Below are 21,638 nucleotides of genomic sequence, written 5' to 3'. Positions count from 1 at the left end.
CGGGAGGTCCTGGCTACCAAGGGACGACTGCAATCCTTACAGCCCTGTTGGAGGCAGGCATGGTAATCATTCCATTCTGTGAGAGGCATGGGCTGCCCTGGTAGCTCAGCTGGTAAAGAATCCACCTGTAATGCAGGAGACCCCAGTTCGATTCTTGGGTTGGAAAGATTGCCTGGAGAAGGCATAGGCTACCCACTCCAGTATTCTTGGGCTTCCGTGATGGCTCAGTCAGTAAAGAATCCATTTACAATGCGGGAGACCTGGGTTGGGAAGATCCCCTGGAGGAGGGCATGGCAACCCACTCCAGTGTTCTTGCCTGGAGAATTTCATGGGCAGAAGAACCTGGCAGACTGTGGTCCATGGAGTCACAGAGTCGGACACGACTTAGCGACTAAGCACAGCACATGAGAGGCAGAGGGTATTGTGACCAAGAGTGTAGACTGTCTGGGTTTGAATCCCGGCTCTGCCACTTACTTGGTGTGACACTTGGGCCTGTGCCTCAGTTTCCTCGTATGAGAATGGGAGTAATGATATACTAACCTTAAGGCAGAAAGTGAAGAGGAACTAAAAAGCCTCTTGATGAAAGTGAAAGTGGAGAGTGAAAAAGTTGGCTTAAAGCTCAACATTCAGAAAACGAAGATCATGGCATCCAGTCCCATCACTTCATGGGAAATAGATGGGGAAACAGTGGAAACAGTGTCAGACTTTATTTTTTTGGGCTTCCAAATCACTGCAGATGGTGATTGCAGCCATGAAATTAAAATACGCTTACTCCTTGGAAGGAAAGTTATGACCAACCTAGATAGCATATTCAAAAGCAGAGACATTACTTTGCCAACAAAGGTTCGTCTAGTCAAGGCTATGGTTTTCCCTGTGGTCATGTATGGATGTGAGAGTTGGACTGTGAAGAAAGCTGAGCACCGAAGAATTGAACTGTGGTGTTGGAGAAGACTCTTGAGAGTCCCTTGGACTACAAGGAGATCCAGCCAGTCCATTCTGAAGGAGATCAGCCCTGGGATTTCTTTGGAAGGAATGATGCTAAAGCTGAAACTCCAGTACTTTGGCCACCTCATGTGAAGAGTTGACTCATTGGAAAAGACTCTGATGCTGGGAGGGATTGAGGGCAGGAGGAGAAGGGGACGACAGAGGATGAGATGGCTGGATGGCATCACCAACTTGATGGACGTGACTTTGAGTGAACTCTGGGAGATGGTGGTGGACAGGGAGGCCTGGCGTGCTGCAATTCATGGGGTCGCAAAGAGTCGGACATGACTGAGCAACTGAACTGAACTGAAACTTATAAAATTAGTGTGAAGATTAAAAGAGTTGACATATATGTGAAACACTGATGACCCACTTAACATATATATATATTAAGCATAATATAACAGTATCATTGTCTTTAAACAAATGAGATCACTGAGGCACAGTGAGGTTAAGTGTCTTGTCTAAAGGCACACAGCTAGGGAAATCTGGGACCCAAAGCCAGGCTCTTATCCTCCATGCCTTAGCTCCCCCTTGAGAAGGCCTCTCAGAACTGTGGCAAGAACTATATGTTCTAGTAGGTACAAGCGCCCTTATCATGGTGCTTGGCACATGCGTGTGTGTGTAAGTGTAGTTTCTTTTTCTGTAGAATGAGAGTGATGGTGACACCCACCCTGCCTCACCCACAGAATCGTAAGACTCAAATCAGAAAGGCAAAGCACAGTGGAAATGGTAGAGCTAGCTGCACATGGGTGGTTTTTATACTCAGTTTCTTCCAAATGGCCTCGTTGAATGATTTCCCCTTGGAATTTCCCTCACAGATGTGCTGCGGTCTTTCCGGTTGTCAGTCATCCTTGTCCCCATCTCCTGCCTCCACCCTGATGCCCCGTCTTTGATAGACTAGAGTGGGGAGGACCCTTCACTCTACAGTTGGGGAGCCAACCTCAGTGCAGTGGCAGAGCTCAGAGTCTCTGTGACCTTCTCCATGAGCATCTTTTGTCTGCCTGCAGACCCTGCACCAAGAGCGTACATGTGCGTAGGGAAGTGTCTCACCCACTCTTGCTCCACCTGTGGGCCTCACAGGGAGTGCTGGAAATCTTGAAGTGTGTGTGGGGGGTGGAGTAGAGATGTGAATACATTTGCACGTTGAATAATCACTGTGTAAGAGGCCAAAGAGGATCCTCTAGGCCAGTGTGGAGGCTGCTGCAGGAGTCCCCCAGAGGGCTGGGAGGGACATAGATTCAAGAGGTGGTGCGGAGAGAAGTGAATGGAGAGAGACGTGGTAGATAGATTAAAAGGGAGCAGTCATCCTATGGCTGCTTTTGACTGAGCACGTATTATGTACCAGCTGCTGTGCTAAGCACTCTGTGTGTGTTATCTTGTTTACTCCCAGGGTCATCATAAGGATTAAATGTTCCTGTCCTTTTACAGATGAGGAAACTGAGACTCAGAGAGGTCAAGTCATTCACTCAAGACCACACAGCCAGTAGGTGTCAGAGCCCTAGAACAGCTTCTCAAATTTTAATGTGCGTTTGGATCACCTGGTTCAGTTCAGTTCAGTTGCTCAGTCGTGTCCAAGTCTTTGCAACCCCATGAACCGCAGCATGCCAGGCCTCCCTGTACATCACCAACTCCCGGAGTTCATCCAAACCCATGTCCACTGAGTCGGTGATGCCATCCAACCATCTCATCCTCTGTCATCCCCTTCTCCTCCTGCCCTCAATCTTTCCCAGCATCTGGGTCTTTCCAGATGAGTCAGCTCTTCACATCAGGTGGCCTAATTATTGGAGTCTCAGCTTCAACATCAGTCCTTCCAATGAACACCTAGGACTGATCTCCTTTAGGATGGACTGGTTGGATCTCCTTGCAGTCCAAGGGACTCGCAAGAGTCTTCTTCAACACCACAGATCAAAAGCATCAATTCTTTAGCACTCAGGTTTCTTTATAGTCCAACTCTCACATCCATACATGACCACTGAAAAAACCATAGTCTTGACTAGACAGACCTTTGTTGACAAATTAATGTCTCTGCTTTTCAATATGCTGTCTAGGTTGGTCATAACTTTCCTTCCAAGGAGTAAGCATCTTTTAATTTCATGGCTGCAATCACCATCTGCAGTGATTTTGGAGCCCAGAAAAATAAAGTCAGCCACTGTTTCCACTTTTTCCCCATCTGTTTGCCATGAAGTGATGGGACCTTGTCTAACTCAATGAAACTAAGCCATGCCATGTGTGGTCACCCAAGATGGATGGGTCACGGTGGAGAGGTCTGACAGAATGTGGTCCACTAGAGAAGGGAATGGCAAACCACCTCAGTATTCTTGCCTTGAGAACCCCAAGAACAGTATGACAAGGCAAAAAGATAGGACACTGAAAGATGAACTCCCCAGGTTGGTAGGTCCCCAGTATGCTACTGGAGATCAGTGGAGAAATAACTCCAGAAAGAATGAAGGGATGGAGCCAAAGCAAAAACAACACCCAGTTGTGGATGGGACTGGTGATGGAAGCAAGGTTCGATGCTGTAAAGAGCAATATTGCATAGGAGCCTGGGATGTTAAGTCCATGAATCAAAGCAAATTGGAAGTGGTCAAACAGGAGATGACAGAGTGAACATCGACATTGTAGGAATCAGCGAACTAAGATGGACTGGAATGGGTGAATTTAACTCAGATGACCATTATATCTACTACTGTGGGCAGGAATCCCTTAGAAGAAATGGAGTAGCCATCATAGTCAACAAAAGAGTCCAAAATGCAGTACTTGGATGCAGTCTCAAAAACGACAGAATGATCTCTCTTCATTTCCAAGGCAAACCATTCAATATCATGGTAATTCAAGTCTATGCCCTGACCAATAACACTGAAGAAGCTGAAGTTGAACAGTTCTATGAAGACCTACAAGACCTTCCAGAACTAACAGCCAAAAAAGATGTCCTTTTCATTATAGGGGACTGGATCCTTTTCATTAGAGGGGGCTGGAATGCAAAAGTAGGAAGTCAGTAAACACCTGGAGTAACAGGCAAATTTGGCCTTGGAGTACAGAATGAAGCAGGGCAAAGGCTAATAGAGTTCTGCCAAGAGAATGCACTGGTCATAGCAAACACCCTCTTCCAACAACACAAGAGAAGTCTCTTCACATGGACATCACCAGATGGTCGACATCAAAATCAGATTGATTATATTCTTTGCAGCCAAAGATGGAGAAGCTCTATACAGTCAGCAAAAACAAGACCAGGAGCTGACTGTGGCTTAGATCATGAACTCCTTATTGGCAAATTCAGACTGAAATTGAAGAAAGTGGATCACCTGGAGATCTTGTTAAATGCTGGCTTTGGTTCAGCCGGTCTGGGATGGGCCCCAAGATGCTGCATTCCTAACATGCTCCCCGGATTTGCCCCACTGCTGGTCCCTGGACCACACTGAATAACAGAGGTCTGTCTGCCTCCAGGACTCACATTCTCAGCCATGGTGCCTTAGAACAGCTGCAGATGGCGGGAGATTTCTGAAGCTACTCAAATCTGAATCCCACCCTGGGCAGGATGTGGGAGAGCTTTCTGGACCTCAGATAGGTCGGAAGTTGTTTCACATTTTCACTTCCTCCCTTTGCCCAATAGCTCAAGCAAACCCAGAAGTGAGAGGGTTGGAGGTAGCACCTCTCAGTCTATTCCCCACCCGCCCCTCCACCCCTCAGCACAACCAGACCCCATCCTGCGTCTGCTTCTGAACCAGGGACCAGGGGTCACATACATTCACAGATGTCTCCACAGTTGTCAATCAGGTCATTTTGTGGGGGACCCATTGATGGGGGTGGATTGAGAAATCTAATATGAATGGTTGTTAGTACCAAGCTGTCAGCTGTTTCCCTGGGCTGTACTGAAAATGAAGGGGAACAAAATCAACCCAACGTTCTAATCTCTTAATCTGTGTGATCATTAGCTCCTGGGATGATTGGAGACCAAGCCCTTTCCCATTCAGCCCCTGCAGATGGGCCAGGTGTCACTGCTGGGAGATGCCAATAAGGCTGCAAGTCACTGTGTGAGCACTTTAATGACTGGGAAAATCCATTTCCCTTCTTGGCAGCTTTGTGATGTTGCAACTGTGCTTCTGGGTCATCGCCAGCCCTGATCTGTCTGTGCGTATGCTTTATATTAAAAAGGGGAGGATGTCTCACTTGTTTCGGTGATCGCTCCTTTCTCCCTAGTTGCCACCAAAGAACTTTCTGAGGCAAACTTTCTGTCCAGTTTTGCACTTTCCAGACAGTCTTCCAGTATTCCCATTTCTTTGTCTCCTCAAACACATCCTTTCTGTCTTGGCTCTGTTGTTTGGGGGCTTCTTAGGCTGGGGTGGGTGTCTGTGCAGGGCGATAGCCGTGGATTCTAGTTTCCTGCAGGACAGAATTCTAGAACTCTGAGACAGGGAGAAAGAACATCTTAAGCAAAATAATAATGTCTGCCTCAAACTTGTAAATATTTTTCATTATAAGATTTCATGTCATTGCAATTTGTTCAGGTGGACAAGAACAGCTTTTGTTTGAGAGAGAACTGAAGAGGTGTCTTAGGATTTGGCTCCAATTGCTCTGCCTGTCTCTCCATCACTGGAGCTTTGTCGCCTGCCTCTGCAGAGCTTGGCAAGGGAATGCTTTGTGGTCTATTGTTAGGTGTTCTTTGAAACTATAAATCATAGGCTGCTGGAAGGGAGGGGCTTCCAGAGACCATCCAGAGCTCCCTCTGTCTCTAGCATGGACGTGCATGGATGCACACACACACATACACACATGTGCGCACACACAGACACGTAGATACATACACATACAGATGATGACCGCCTGGTGTGTATTTCCAGATCCCAGTGGGGGCAGAGGTGTTTAGTTCTCCTGTCTGTTGATTCTTACAGCCACATTTTGAGTCTGTCCCAGATTTCTCTTGCTGTAGCTCAGGCTGCCCCTGCCTACATCAGCTGCTTCACTGTCCTGGCCCATCTTTTTGGAAACACGACCATCCCTGCACTATTAACTTACGCATCTAGGCAATGAAAAGTCATTTTCCTTGTCTGGTCTCACATGGTTCTTGTAAAATGTGGCTTGGCAAATAGGTAATGTCTCTGGCATTAAATCCTATTTGACGGTGAGGTTCTGGCTCTCTGCTTCTATTTATGTTGTTTCTCTTGCTGGTTGGGCCCTTTCTGACTCCTGGCTGTAAAGGCCTTCTACTCTGTCAAAACCCACGCCTTCCCACCCACCCCATGGCTAATCAGCCATGCACTCCCTTTGACTTAGGAGTAGCATTGTATCATTTTTCCTTGCTTTTCATTTAACAATCTTTCATTTTCACCTTACAAACATTTATAGATATTCGTTGTAGAAAATCCAGAAAATATAGATCAATAGGAAGGAAAAATGACCATTAAACCACTCACTATCTGATATAACCACTGTCAACATTTTTGTGCATATCCTTCCTGTCTTTCTCCTTTGAAATACTAATAATAATCCAGTGATCTTCATGCCATATAACCTGGTGTCCTGCTTTTCCAACTAATATTATATAACAAGCATCTTTGTGTGTCTCTCTCTATATATAGTGATATTTAGCTTATATCACTAAATATTTAGAAGCATAAATTTTTTTGGCTGTTTGGCTTGTGGGATCTTAGTTCCCCAATCAGGGAACAAACCCAGGCCCCCTGCAGTGGAAGCACAGAGGCCTTAACCACTGGACCCCTAGGGAATACCCAGGAAACACAGTTTTTTTCAATTTATTTTTAATTGAAGGATGCTTGCTTGACTATATTGGTTTGTTTGCTGCCATACATCAACATGAATTAGCCATAGGTGTATATGTGTCCCCTCCCTCTTGAAACCTCGTTTACCCCCTCCCATCCTTTTGCACCCCTTCAGGTTGTCACAGAGTCCCAGTTTGGGTTCCCCGTGTCACACAGCAAACTCCCATTGGCTATCTGTTTTACATATGGTAGTGTATATATTTCCATGCTACTCTCTCCATTCATCTCACCCTCTCCTTCCTTGGAAACATGATTTTTAACACTTGTCTCATACTTTACATCTCATACTTTATCCCTTGCATGATTATTTTTAACTGGGAACAATACCTGTCAAGCCCACTGAACTGTCCAGTCAAATTAGGGAAGTGTGCAAAGAGCTGAACAAACATGAGCAACGATCATGAGTACTGTTAGCTTTATCTTCCCGATCAAGTACTTCATGTATTCACAAAATACTTTATGTATTCACAAAATTGTTGTATACTTGCCTATTCGTGAGGGCTTCCGTGATAGCCCAGTTGGTAAAGAATCCGTCTGCAATGCAGGAGACCCTGGTTCAATTCCTGGGTCAGGAAGATCTGCTGGAGAAGAGATAGGCCACCCACTCCAGTATTCTTGGGTGTCCCTTGTGGCTCAGCTGGTAAAGAATCTGCCTGCAATGCAGGAGACCTCAGTTTGATCTCTGGGTTGGGAAGAGCCCCTAGAGAAGGGAAAGGCTACCCACTCCAGTATTCGGGCCTGGAGAGTTCCATGGACTGTATAATAGTCCATGGGGTTGCAAAGAGTCGGACACGACTCAGCGACTTTCACTTTCCTGTTCATGAAGTTTTGCCCAGTGGTGGGTAAAACAAGCTGTCTGGGTTTAATCTTTAAAAGAGAATGTGCTTATTAATAAGTTTTTATTTTTTCCTGGTAATTTCTTAGAGGCTCTGTCTTAAGGAATTTACCTGAAATAGAGAAGGGAGTATGTACAAAGATGTCTATGAAGGCAGTATTTACAATAGCCCCAAAGTGGAAAACACTGCCATGTCCAATTATATGGAGGAAGGTTAAGTAACTGATGCTGAACCTACTTGCCAGACTATTACATAGCTAGCTAAAATGAGGTTTACAAAGGTTTTGTAATAAAATGGAAGATGTTTATGTCACCATCACGGGAAAAAGCGAAGATGAATGAAAAAGAGTGAAAAGAAAGACTACCCAATGGGAATGGTGGTTATAATGTTGAAGTGACGGGTGATTGTTTTCTTTCTCTCTGCTTTTCCGCAATGAGCTTGCATAGCTTAGTTTCATGAAAAGATAGGTAGGTAGGTAGGTAGACAGATAGCTAGATCAACCTTGTGTTTTAAACCGTTGGAAAGGATGTATGTGGAAGAAGGAAGTACGGGGCACAGAACTGAGCTCAAGTGAAAGGAGTGACCCAGAGGTGCGAGAAAAGGGCCTGGGGTTCCTGAGCCCAAACTGACCTGGAACTTTTAGGAAAATGCTTTGTACCACAAAAGGTGCATTTTAGTTTAGCTTTGGAGCAGGAAGAATAGAGTGAGGATGGGCACCTCATTTGAATATAGTAAGATAATGATAAAACAGAGAAACCAAAATTATGGGTTCCTCATTTGCTCCATCTTCTGACCAGCGTGGACAGGCCAGGCTTGGTGAAGGGGATGTGAAAGCCCAGCAGGGCTTTTGAGGAACCGAGGGGTAAGAGGAGCCACAGGAGACTAGCAACAACATTTTATCATAATTTATAAAAGTGGAGGAAAACAGAATGCCGTAATGTATGTATTTGGGCGAAAATGACATCAGTCAGTTCAGTTCAGTCGCTCAGTCGTGACCGACTCTTTGCGACCCTGTGAACCGCAGCACGCCAGGCCTCCCTGTCCATCACCAACTCCCGGCGCCCACCCAAACCCATGTACATTGAGTCGGTGATGCCATCCAACCATCACATCTTCTGACATCCCCTTCTCCTCCTGCCCTCAGTCTTTCCCAGCATCAGGGTCTTTTTCAATGAGTCAGCTCTTCGCATCAGGTGGCCAAAGGATTGGAGTCTCAGCTTCAACATCAGTCCTTCCAGTGAACATTCAGGACTGATTTCCTTTAGGATGGACTGGTTGGATTTCTTTGCAGTCCAAAGGACTCTCAAGAGTCTTCTCCAACACCACAGTTCAAAAGCATCAAGTCTTCGGCGCTCAGGTTTCTTTATAGTCCAACTCTCACATCCATACATGACCACTGGAAAAACCATAGCCTTGACTAGATGGACCTTTGTTGACAAAGTAATGTCTCTGCTTTTCAGTATGTTGTCTAGATTGGTCATAACTTTCCTTCCAAGGAGTAAGCGTCTTTTAATTTCATGGCTGCAATCACCATCTGCAGTGATTTTGGAGCCCAGAAAAATAAAGTCAGCCACTGTTTCCACTGTTTGCCCATCTGTCTGCCATGCAGTGATGGGACCAGATGCCATGATCTTAGTTTTCTGAATGTTGAGCTTTAAGCCAACGTTTTCACTCTCCTCTTTCACTTTATCAAGAGGCTTTTTAGTTCCTCTTCACTTTCTGCCATAAGGGTGGTGTCATCTGCATATCTGGGGTTACTGATATTTCTCCCAGCAATCTTGATTCCAGCTTGTGCTTCCTCCAGCCCAGTGTTTCTCATGATGTACTCTGCATAGAAGTTAAATAAGCAGGGTGACAATATACATCCTTGACATACTCCTTTTCCTATTTGGAACCAGTCCGTTGTTCCATGTCCAGCTCTAACTGTTGCTTCCTGACCTGCATACAGGTTTCTCAAGAGGCAGGTCAGGTGGTCTGGTATGCCCAACTTTTTCAAAATTTTCCACAGTTGATTGTGATCCACATAGTCAAAGGCTTTGGCATAGTCAGTAAAGCAGAAATAGGTGTTTTTCTGGAACTCTCTTGCTTTTTCCATGATCCAACAGACATTGGCATTTTGATCTCTGGTTCCTCTGCCTTTTCTAAAACCAGCTTGAACATCTGGAAGTTCATGGTTCACGTATTGCTGAAACCTGGCTTGGAGAATTTTGAGCATTACTTTACTAGCGTGTGAGATGAGTGCAATTATGTGGTAGTTTGAGCATTCTTTGGCATTGCCTTTCTTTGGGATTGGAATGAAAACTGACCTTTTCCAGTCCTGTGGCCACTGCTGAGTTTTCCAAATTTGCTGACATATTGAGTGCAACACTTTCACAGCATCATCTTTCAGGATTTGAAATAGCTCAACTGGAATTCCATCACCTCCAATAGCTTTGTTTGTAGTGATGCTTCCTAAGGCCCACTTGACTTCACATTCCAGGATGTCTGGCTCTAGGTGAGTGATCACACTATCGTGATTATCTGGGTCGTGAAGATCTTTTTTGTACAGTTCTTCTGTATATTCTTGCCACCTCTTCTTAATATCTTCTGCTTCTGTTAGGTCCATACCATTTCTGTCCTTTATCGAGCCCATCTTTGCATGAAATGTTCCCTTGGTATCTCTCATTTTCTTGAAGAGATCTCTAGTCTTTCCCAATCTATTGTTTTCCTCTATTTCTTTGCATTGATCACTGAGGAAGGCTTTCTTACCTCTCCTTGCTATTCTTTGAAAATGACATCAACATCCTGCAAAGTTCCCCAATATTTTTTAGAGAGAACATCAGGAACTTCCCTGGTGGTCCAGTGGTTAAGACTATGTTCCCATTGCAGGGAGCATGGGTTTGATCCCTGGTCAGGGAGCTAAGATCCTGCATGCCACACAGTGTGGCCAAACGATAAAAAATAAAGTTATGGGAAAAAGTTGCAGACTTTTAGAAAAGTTGCAAAAAATACTACAAAGATTCATATTTATCCTTCACCCAGATTCCTCTGAGTTCAGTTCAGTTCAGTTTAGTCTCTCAGTCATGTCCAACTCTTTGCGACCCCATGGACTGCAGCACACCAGGCTTCCCTGTCCATCACCAACTCCTGGAGCTTGCTCAAACTCGTGTCCATCGAGTCAGTGATGTCCTCAACCATCTCATCCTCTGTCGTCCACTTCTCCTCTTGCCTTCAGTCTTTCCCAGCATCAGGGTCTTTTCCAATGAGTCAGTTCTTTGTGTCAGGTGAGCAAAGTATTGGAGCTTCAGCATAATGTTAGTGTTTCACCCTGTTCACTTGGTGTGTACTCTCTCCACACACACACACACGCACGTGCATGCAGGTTTCAGAACTATTTGGGAATAAGTTGCAAGCATAATGCCACTTACTCCTAAGTACTTAACTGTGTGTCTCCGAAAGGTCAATTCTACTTTTCTCCATAACCACAGTAAAACCAGAAAATTAACATTGATACAATACTATCTGATTGTATCATTCACATTTTGTCAATTATCTTGACAAGTGTCCTTTAAAGTAGCAATGATAATAATAATAGTAGTAGTTGTTACTTCTGCTCCAGCATCACACCCAAGATCATGTATTGCATTTAGTTCATGTCACTTTAGTCTCCTTTAGCTGGAACAATTCCTCAGTCTTGTCTTTTCTTTCATGACCTTGATTTTTTGAAGAGTAAAGGCCATTTATGTTGTAATGGTGGTGGTGGTTTAGTCACTAAGTCATGTCCAACTCCTACAACCCCATGGACTGTAGCCCGCCAGGCTCCTCTGTCAGTGGGATTTCCCAAGCAAGAATACTGGAATGGATTGTCATTTCCTCCTCCAGGGTATCTTCTCAATCCAGGAATCGAACCTGCATCTCTTGCTTGGCAGACAGACTCTTTACCGCTACACCACCAGGCTTCCCTTTATGTTGTGAGTTGTCCCTCAATTTGAGTCTGTCTGATCTTTCCTCATGATTCAGTTCAGGTTTGCTTTCTTGGCAAGATTACCACTGAAACGGCATAGTAAACGGCATGTGATATCTGTTTGTCCACATTAATAGTTTTTAAAATTATATATTAATAACAGCATTATTGAGTTATAATTCACATATAATAAAAGTCACTGTTTTAAAGTGTAAAATCCAGTGGATTTTAGTGTATTCCCAGAGTTGTACAGTCATTATCACAATCAATTTTAAAACATTTCATCACCCCCAAAAGACCCCATCCCCATTACTAATCATTCTCTGTGTCCTTTTCCCCAGTCCATCTAACCAGTAATCTACTTTCTGTTGGCATGAATTTGCCTGTCCTGGATATTTCATGTAAATAAAACCTGTGCAGCTTTTTGTATCTGGCTTCTTCCACTCAACACAGTGTTTGCAAGGTTCATCCATGCTGGAGCAGGTATCAGCACTGCATCCCTTTTTATGGCCAAATAATATTCCATTGCATGATGTCTATTTACACATTCTGTTGATTCATTCATCAGTCAAAGAGCCTCTTGATGAAGGTGAAAGAAGAGAGTGAAAAAGCTGACTTAAAACTCAACATTCAGAAAACTAAGATCATGGCATCTGGTCCCATCACTTCATGGCAAATAGATGAAGAAACAATGGAAACAGTAACAGACTTTATTTTTCTGGGCTCCAAAATCACTGCAGATGGTGACTGCAGCCATGAAATTAAAGGATGCTTGCTCCTTGGAAGAAAAGCTATGACCAACCTAGACAGCGTATTAAAAAGCAGAGACGTTACTTTGCTGACAAAGGTCTATCTAGTCAAAGCTATGGTTTTTCCAGTAATCATGTATGGATGTGAGAGTTGGACCATAATGAAGGCTAGCACCAAAGAATTGATGCTTTTGAACCCTGGTGTTGGAGAAGACTCTTGAGAGTCTGTTGGACTGCAAGGAGATCAAACCAGTCAGTCCTAAAGGAAATCAGTCCTGAATATTCATTGGAAGGACTGATACTGAAGCTGAAATTCCAATATTGGCCACCTGATGAGAAGAACTGACTCATTAGAAAAGACCCTGATGCTGGGCAAGATTAAAGGCGGGAGGAGAAGGGGACAACAGAGGATGAGATGGTTGGATGGCATCACCGACTCAATGGACGTGAGTTTGAGCAAACTCCGGGAATTGGTGATGGACAGGAAGGCCTGGCATGCGGCAGTCCATGGGGTCGCCAAGAGTCAGACACAACTGAGTGACTAAACAACAACATATTTTCTTGCTTCATTCATCAGTCAGTGGACATTTGGGTTGTTTGCACTTCGGGGCTATTACAAACAGTGGTGCTATGCACTTGCGTGTACAACTTTCTGTGTGGACACATGTCTTTAATTTCCAGGGTATGTGTCAGGGTTCCCAATACCATGGCTAGTTGCAGTGATTCACCAGGATGGCTCCGAGGACCTGGCACATAGTCCTACCGCTGGCTGATTTTCTGCACTGAAAGGACACAGAGCAAAATCAGCGAAGAGGAAATGTGCGCGCGGAAAGCCCAGAAGGAAACCGGCCCAGCGTGCAAGAGTGCTCTCTGGGTGGAGCCAAACAGAACACACTTCATTTATCTGAATTGGAACGACAGGTGTGAGACGCTGTTCACCAGGGAAGCTCATTAGAGACTTAATGCCCAAAGTTTTACTGGGGGCTGATCACGGAAGAACCCCCTGCCTAACATGTACCAAAATTCCACACTCCCGGAAGGGAAGCTGGTGTTCAGCATACACCAGGTTGTTGTGCCGCCCGGGTGCAGTAAACCACCCTTACCCATCAGAGAATGGTCAGAACACTCACTGAACTCAAGTTCCCAGACACCAGCCAAGGGCCCAGTGTGCAAGCGGGGCCTTTCTAGGGGTAGAGTCTCAGGCCTGCTGTGTTGTCTCTGTTCTGTGCAGGTCTGCCCCGAGGAGTGCAATCTCTAGGTCACATGACACTCTGTATTTAACTTTTTATGCTAAACTGTTTTCCAAAGCAATTGCAGCCATCTTCATTTCTACCAGCAATTGATGAGGGTTCCAATTTTTTCACAGCCTGGCCAACACTTGTTATTGTCCATCTTGTTGATTACAGCCATCCTAGTGGAACTGATGGGTTTTTAAGTTGGTGAGTTGCAAGCATTTAGGACAGAAAAAGGAGGACCCATAGGGGCCAAAATGGGTTCTCTAAGAGCAGATCATACCAGTCTAACCCCTGATTTCTCTTTAAAAGAAAAAAACCCATCTATTTTCTCTGTACTGGGACAGAGTGTTTTTTGTGTTTCGGTTCTTTCCTTCACAATATCTTTGTACAGAAAATGGAGACACGGAGCTTGGACTGATTGGCAGATTCCTCCCGTGTTGACAGATGACACTCAGAGAGCAAGGCTGGAGTCAGGTGAAGGGCCCCTGCTGCTGTTTCCCTGATTCTGTTTTCAGCCCAGCCATTGAATATTTCTGTCCAAAACTTGGGGGAGATGCAGATGGCAGAGCCATCAAAGCAGGCAAAATACCCCAAACAGGCAGACACACGCACACTGAATGATAAGATCTGGTTCCAGAAAGATCCTGACAGAACGGAATGGTATGCAGAGTCCAACGACATGCAGTTATTAAGCACAAATCGCAAATCCACACCCACAAAGTCTGGTCCAGATACATCTGGACCAGGGAGAGTTTGCACTTTGGTTTCTGTTTGTTACCAAAAACCAACCTTTACAAATGGGTAATAAAGTCTGGGCACCCTAGAAAAATGTTATGATCTATGCCTGCAGTTTCGGGGGATTCAGAGCTCTGCCATCAGGGGAACTGTTGAAGGAGCTGGTCTGTTCCACGGCCAGTCAGCAGCCTACAGTGGCTTGAGAGTTGGCTGCTCCTGCATGAAGATCTGTGGTCGGAGCGTATGAGCTGTCTTCCACAAGGCCTGCAGGGAAAAGCAGATTTGGATTGATTAAGAACTTTGTAAAACTCAGCAGTTGAACGAGCTGTCTGGTAAGATGGTGAGCACCCCATCACTCACAGTGTTCAAAGAGAGGTTACTTAGCCTTTTATTAAGGAGTTTGCACAGGGCAAGAGGTGGCCAGGTCACCTTTCAGGCCTTAGTTCAGTCGCTCAGTCGTGTCCGACTCTTTGAAACCCCATGAATCGCAGCACACCAGGCCTCCCTGTCCATCATAAATTCCCGGAGTTCACTCAGACTCAAGTCCATCGAGTCAGTGATGCCATCCAGCCATCTCATCCTCTGGCATCCCCTTCTTCTCTTGCCCCCAATCCCTTCCAGCATCAGAGTCTTTTCCAATGAGTCAACTCTTCGCATGAGGTGGCCAAAGTACTGGAGTTTCAGCTTCAGCATCATTCCCTCCAAAGAAATCCCAGGGCTGACCTACTTCAGAATGGACTGGTTGGATCTCCTTGCAGTCCAAGGGACCCTCAAGAGTCTTCTCCAACACCACAGTTTAAAAGCATCAATTCTTCGGCACTCAGCCTTCTTCACAGTCCAACTCTCACATCCATCCATGACCACAGGAAAAACCATAGCCTTGACTAGACGGACCTTTGTTGGCAAAGTAATGTCTCTGCTTTTCAATATGCTGTCTAGGTTGGTCATAACTTTCCTTCCAAGGAGTAAGCGTCTTTTAATTTCATGGCTGCAGTCACCATCTGCAGTAATTTTGAAGCCCAAAAAAATGAAGTCTGACACTGTTTCCACTGTTTCCCCATCTATTTCCCATGAAGTGATGGGACCAGATGACATGATCTTAGTTTTCTGAATGTTGAGCTTTAAGCCAACTTTTTCACTCTCCACTTTCACTTTCATCAAGAGGCTTTTTAGTTCCTCTTCACTTTCTGCCATAAGGGTGGTGTCATCTGCATATCTGAGGTTATTGATATTTCTCCCGGCAATCTTGATTCCAGCTTGTGTTTCTTCCAGTCCAGCGTTTCTCATGATGTACTCTGCATATAAGTTAAATAAGCAGGGTGACAATATACAGCCTTGACATACTCCTTTTCCTATTTGGAACCAGTCCGTTGTTCCATGTCCAGCTCTAACTGTTGCTTCCTGAACTGCATACAGATTTCTCAAGAGGCAAATCAGGTGGTCTGGTATTCCCATCTCTTTCAGAATTTTCCACAGTTGATTGTGATCCACACAGTCAAAGGCTTTGGCATAGTCAATAAAGCAGAAATAGGTGTTTTTCTGGAACTCTCTTGCTTTTTCCATGATCCAGCGGATGTTGGCAATTTGATCTCTTCTGCCTTTTCTAAAACCAGCTTGAACATCAGGAAGTTCATGGTTCATGTATTGCTGAAGCCTGGGCTTGGAGAATTTTGAGCATTACTTTACTAGCGTGTGAGATGAGTGCAATTGTGCGGTAGTTTGAGCATTCTTCGGCATTGCCTTTCTTTGGGATTGGAATGAAAACTGACCTTTTCCAGTTCTGTGGCCACTGCTGAATTTTCCAAATTTGCTGACATATTGAGTGCAACACTTTCACAGCATCATCTTTCAGGATTTGAAATAGCTCAACTGGAATTCCATCACTTCCACTAGCTTTGTTCATAGTGATGCTTTCTAAGGCCCAACGGACTTCACATTCCAGGATGTCTGGCTCTAGGTCAGTGATCACACCATTGTGATTTATCTGGGTCATGAAGATCTTTTTTGTACAGTTTTTCTGTGTATTCTTGCCACCTCTTCTTAATATCTTCTGCTTCTGTTAGGTCCATACCATTTCTGTCCTTTATCGAGCCCATCTTTGCATGAAATGTTCCCTTGGTATCTCTAATTTTCTTGAAGAGATCTCTAGTCTTTCCCAATCTATTGTTTTCCTCTATTTCTTTGCATTGATCACTGAGGAAGGCTTTTTTATCTCTTCTTGCTATTCTTTGGAACTCTGCATTCAGATGCTTATATTTTTCCTTTTCTCCTTTGCTTTTCGCTTCTCTTCTTTTCACAGCTATTTGTAAGGCCTCCCCAGACAGCTATTAGAACTGCCTAAACCAGAAGCCAGGGACAGTCCATCTCTAAAGCCAAGCCCAGGGGTTGCCCAAGGCACACAGCACCAGTTCCAGGGTCATCCTCTTGCGTCCTCACGATCCTACTTGTCCATCAGGATGTTTGGGTGCCCGTGAAGCTCCCCTTGGGGCTTCCCTGGTGGCTCACGTGATAAAGAATCCACCTGCAGTGTGGGAGACCTGGGTTCGATCCCTGGGTTGGGAAGATCCCCTGGAGGAGGGCATGGCAACCCACTCCAGTATTCTTGCCTGGAGAATCCCCACGGACAGAGGAGCCTGGCAGGCTGCAGTCCATGCGATCGCAAAGAGTCGGACACGACTGAGTGACCAAGCGCAGCATGCACCCAGAAGCTCCCCTTGAGACACATGCCTTCTCCCGAGCGCTTCTGTTACTCCGAAGACACACCCCCTTTCAAATTTCCACTGAGACTTGAAAGATGAGCAGTTGGCAGGGAAGCGGAGGGAGGGGACTGGGGAGCACTCCCATAATGACTGCACCCCAAACTGCGGTGAGCACAGGACAGGCCACCTGGTAGGTTAGGGCGGGTGGGGAAGAGAAGTAAAGACTGCCTGGCTGTGACCTTTCCCGTCACCCCTGCTCATCCAGCGCCTGGGCTGGCGACCCAAGGTGCAGGCGCTAGGCTGAGCTTTCAAGGGTCTGTGTGCCCCTGGGCACATGTGCGTGTGACCGAGCAGCTTGATTGCCCTCCGAGTCCTGTCCCAGTGACGCAGGGATTGTGTGTGCCTTCCTTCCCCTCCATTGATTGAGAGGACTGTGAGAATGGGCCATGATCCAAACATCCCCACGTCCCTGCAGTGACAGCTCCTTTGAGAACACGTGGATACCTATAGTTCTCTTAATTACTCCTGCACACCCACTTCCCTCTCTCTCTAGTAGGTGGGGCTTGGGGTGGGGCTCGGTCCTCGCCCTCCCGACCACCGACCTCCACTCCTGCTACTGCCATCTATGTTGGAACCGCCTCCTGCTGCTCCCCTACCCAGCCACCTCCCCCACAACTTAATTGAGGGCCTCCCCCCCAGAATAAGAGAGCCTGAGGGAGGAGGCTGGTCTCCCTTAAGTGCTCGTACCCGGCAATTAGTTTCCCTTATTGCCAATTCAAGATAAGTAGAAAATAACAGAGGAATGGAACCAGGACCGAAAGCCTGTGCCAAGTGCTTGGCATGCATTACCATGACATTCACATGTGTGTCTCATGGGAAGCCACAGAGCAGGCCAGGCACGGAGGTGGGATTTGCCGGCCTGGGAGTTGAAAGGGCTGTACACCACCAGTCCTGCTGACTGTGCCTCCCTGACCACCTTCCATCTCGGAGCCTCAGTTTCATCATCCCTGAAGTGGAGAGATAATACTAGATTATGCTAGTATATGATTTTATGGAGAGCGCGGGTCATAGCCCTGGCAGGTCTGCCCTCTGGGCCTGTGTGTTTGGGCCCCAGTGGTGAGCGTGGCAGTAGTTACTGTCTAGGTGTGCCTGGAAGACGTGGCTTGGCACCAGGAGTGGAAGAGCATGGAGAGTGCAGAGGGCATTGTCCAGAAAGACAGAGCTGAAGCAGGAAGGTGGGCCGGGAGGCCGAAGGAGAAAAGCAGACGGGTGCCGGACAGTGTCTGGAAGTGAGCTGAGAAGTAGGAATAACACACACAGTAGACCCGTGGTTCTCAGGTGTGGCCCATGGACCATGGGGAGTCTCTTAGCCAAAAATCGCAGGTCCCACCCCAGACCTGCTGGATCAGAAACTCAAGGATGGGGCCCAACAGCCTGTTTTAACAAGCTCCCCAGGTGACACGGATGCAGTCCAGGTCTGAGAACTAATAAGGTGGATGAGAGGAGGGGAGGATGGATAAGGCTTGGAGAACTCAGTGGGCATTTTAAAGGCTGAGCAGGAAGGAGGACTTGTGTTTATTGATCGCTTGCTGTGTCAGGTCGAAAACTGGGCATTTCCAGCTACTTGCTTTCATTTAAACCTTTGAGGATTGTGGCAGAGCAGGCCTTGATATTCCCATCTCAGAGATGAGACAGCTGAGGCTTAGAGACTTTTAGTCACTTGCCAAAATCAAAGAGAGAGTGGCGGAGAGAGAATTAGAAGCCAGGCCTCTCTGGCCCGGAAGCCTGACTTCCTTCCACTAGCCCAGGCTGCCTCCCACCTCCCTGTCCCTCAGGAGTGCCTCCACTGCCTGGCCTGGCCCCTTCCTCAACCCCATGGTCACCCCAGAGCTCTGCTCAGCTGTCCTCCTCCTTCAGCCTGCCATCAAAGGCAAAAGGCAGACCTGGGGAGGGGCGGGGTAGCAGGGCTGGGGACAAATGTCGCCTTGCGTCCCTCCAGCCTCCAGTGCTAAGCACAGTTAGGGGACAAAGGTTCTTCTGTGATGCTCCCAGGGGGCTGACATAATTGACCCAATGGTGGTGTTCGTGGTAAAGAACCCGCCTGCCAATGCAGGAGATGTGAGAGATGCGGATTCGATCCCTGGGTCAAGAAGATCCCCCGGAGAAAGGAACAGCAACCCACTCCAGTGTTCTTGCCTGGAAAATCCCACGGACAGAGGAGCCTGGCGGGCTACAGTTCATAGGGTCACAAAGAGTCGGTCATAACTGGAGTGACTTAGCACAGTAGGAACTCATGCACGCACTGGGAGACAAAGCTGACAGATACTCGTTGCCAAGACCTGTGCAGGGTGCTTTGGGGAAACTGAGGCAAAGAAAGTATAGTTTAATGGCTTTCAAGAGTTCATGGTCCAGAGCCAGTGAAGCAAAAACCAACAGTGACCCCCTGGGGTGCTTGGAGGCCTGAGACAGCCAAGCCCAGTGTTGGAGGAGTTCAAGGAGACTCCTACAGTGACGTCAGGGAACAGACTTAAGACTTCGGGCCACAGGGCATGCTCTCAAGTCCTGGCATTCTCACTGACTCACTGGATAACCCCAGGCAGGTTACCTCCTGTCTTGACCTGTCTCCTTATCTACAAAACGGGAGTTAATCCTTCCCGCAGGGGATGGTTCTATTAGATTCTAACAGACATCCCTCAGGGAGTTTCATTTCCTTCCCTTCAAAGGGTCACCTTAAGTCCAAGAAGGCTTCACGGAGGAGCTGTCTTTCCACGATGGCACTCACATCCGGATGGCCAGAAGGAACTTAGTATCGTTTGTGTCATCTCTGCGGAATCTGTGGGCAGACGCAGCATGCGTGGGGTGGTCTAAGGAGAACGGTCTTCCAGGTGTAACTATGAAAATGATGGGGAGAGGAAGCTGTCTTTCTCAGTGTGGAAGATTGTTTTCGTAATATGGTTTCAAATCCCGCTGCAGGAGGCGAGGCCGTGCGGCCAGCCCGTGCTGCCGCGACTCTCCACGCTCAGCCTCTGTCTCTGCTCTTCCTTACAGATGATGCAGTTCGCCTGGCAGAGCTACAAGCGCTATGCGATGGGGAAAAACGAGCTCCGGCCCCTCACGAGAGATGGCTACGAGGGGAACATGTTCGGTGAGCTGACCTCGGGAGAAGCCCTGCCCCTGGGGGCCGAGCAGTATCCTTGCTCGGGGACAGTTTTATTGTTGGCATTTTCGCCTCCTGAGTGGTGTCCCTCTTTCTCCAGACCTGGAGGCTCCTAAGTGTGCGTTCCCTTCGGGGTTGTCTAGGTTGCTGAGCCTTCTAGGTTTGAGGGAAACCCACATGCTTCTCCCTCACCTCAAACTCTTCTTTCTATGCACCTGTTGTTAATTTTCAGAGCAGACAGACTTGGAAATGTGAGTGGGGACAGTGAGTGGTGGACACGTGTTTGTGCACAGAGAAGGCAGGCAGATCTGAAGGACACAGAGGATGGGGTTTAAATCCGCTCCTTCAGGCGGCTGTAAAATGATCTTCGATGTTTGCCTAGAGAAACCAGACACGCCTCTGATAAACTGGGCATGCACACTGCCTTGAGGGTCTTGGGGGCGTGTCTGTCGCCGGCCGGCTTGGTGAACACACAGTCACGTTTGGGAGCCCCCCAGGTGCCGCTGCATGTTGGCAGCTTGAGTTTGACCTGCAGCCTCACTGCGCGACCTCTCTGCCCTTTGCCACCACGAGATCTCCTCACCCAGAGCCTCGAAAGCCCCTCTCAGCTGGAGAGTCTACAGAGTGCCTCATTGTCAGCACGGCTTCAGGTTTCAAATGTGATTCCTGGACAAACTGCCAGCTCCCTTGTCTACAGGCCTTTCACGTGAGAAGATGCTGGACGCACCGGGCTTTCTTCTTCCCTGAGAGACAGGAGCTATTTGGGCAGAGCGGGGCTGGAGACAGAAATTCCTCACCTGTATTTCCCAATCCTCAGAAGCACAGACTCCTGACACTGAGACCCAAAGACCTAAGTCAGATGAAATTCTCCAGAAAAATTTCAAAAGCAGGTTTACAAAGAGAAGCCTCCCATGCGTATTTGTGTTATGTGAAAAGAGACCCAGGATCTACACCAGGCAGCATCCTGACCCTTCTGGCTGTTCAGACAGTTCACTTCCCTTGGGTAGGAGGGTGGGATTTGGGTGAATCTTGCTTTTTTTCCCCTAATTATGATAGGCATGTAGGGGATAAGAGAAAGTATCAAAAGTGTAACGCTGGCAAAAAATAACTCATTCTACCACATAGACGCAGCCTCTGTGGACATCTTGGCTTTGTTGTTGTTCGGTTGCTCAGTTGTGTGACTCTTTGTGACCCCATGGACTGCAGCATGCCAGGCTTCCCTCCCAGAGCTTGCGCAAACTCATGTCCATCAAGTCAGTGATGCCATCCAACCACCGCATCCTTTGTCGTCCCCTTCTCCTCCTGCCTTCAGTCTTTCCCAGCATCAGGGTCTTTTCTAATTTGTCAGCTCTTCACATCAGGTGGCCGAAGTATTGGAGCTTCAGCTTCAGCATAAGTCCTTCCAATGAATATTCAGGATTGAATTCCTTTAGGGTGGACTGGTTTGATCTCCTTGCAGTCCAAGGGACTCTCAAGAGTCTTCTCCAACACCACAGTTCAAAAGCATCAGTTCTTTGGCC

At 46.9% G+C, this 21,638-nt stretch overlaps 1 protein-coding gene across 1 annotated transcript in view; it reads left to right on the top strand.

The window, feature by feature from the left end:
- MAN1C1 (mannosidase alpha class 1C member 1) overlaps positions 1 to 21,638 on the top strand; it is a 152,559-nt gene that overhangs the window by 45,687 nt on the left and 85,234 nt on the right. Inside the window, exon 2 of the mRNA XM_002685706.6 lies at positions 20,010 to 20,106. Coding sequence (XP_002685752.1) covers positions 20,010 to 20,106 — 97 coding nt within the window. The remainder of the gene's footprint in view (positions 1 to 20,009; positions 20,107 to 21,638) is intronic.

The sequence above is a fragment of the Bos taurus genome, chromosome 2 (genome assembly GCF_002263795.3).
Source record: "Bos taurus isolate L1 Dominette 01449 registration number 42190680 breed Hereford chromosome 2, ARS-UCD2.0, whole genome shotgun sequence".
Classification (NCBI taxonomy): domain Eukaryota; kingdom Metazoa; phylum Chordata; class Mammalia; order Artiodactyla; family Bovidae; genus Bos; species Bos taurus.
Note: the sequence above shows the minus strand (reverse complement) of the source record. Positions and strands in the feature narration are given on the sequence as shown.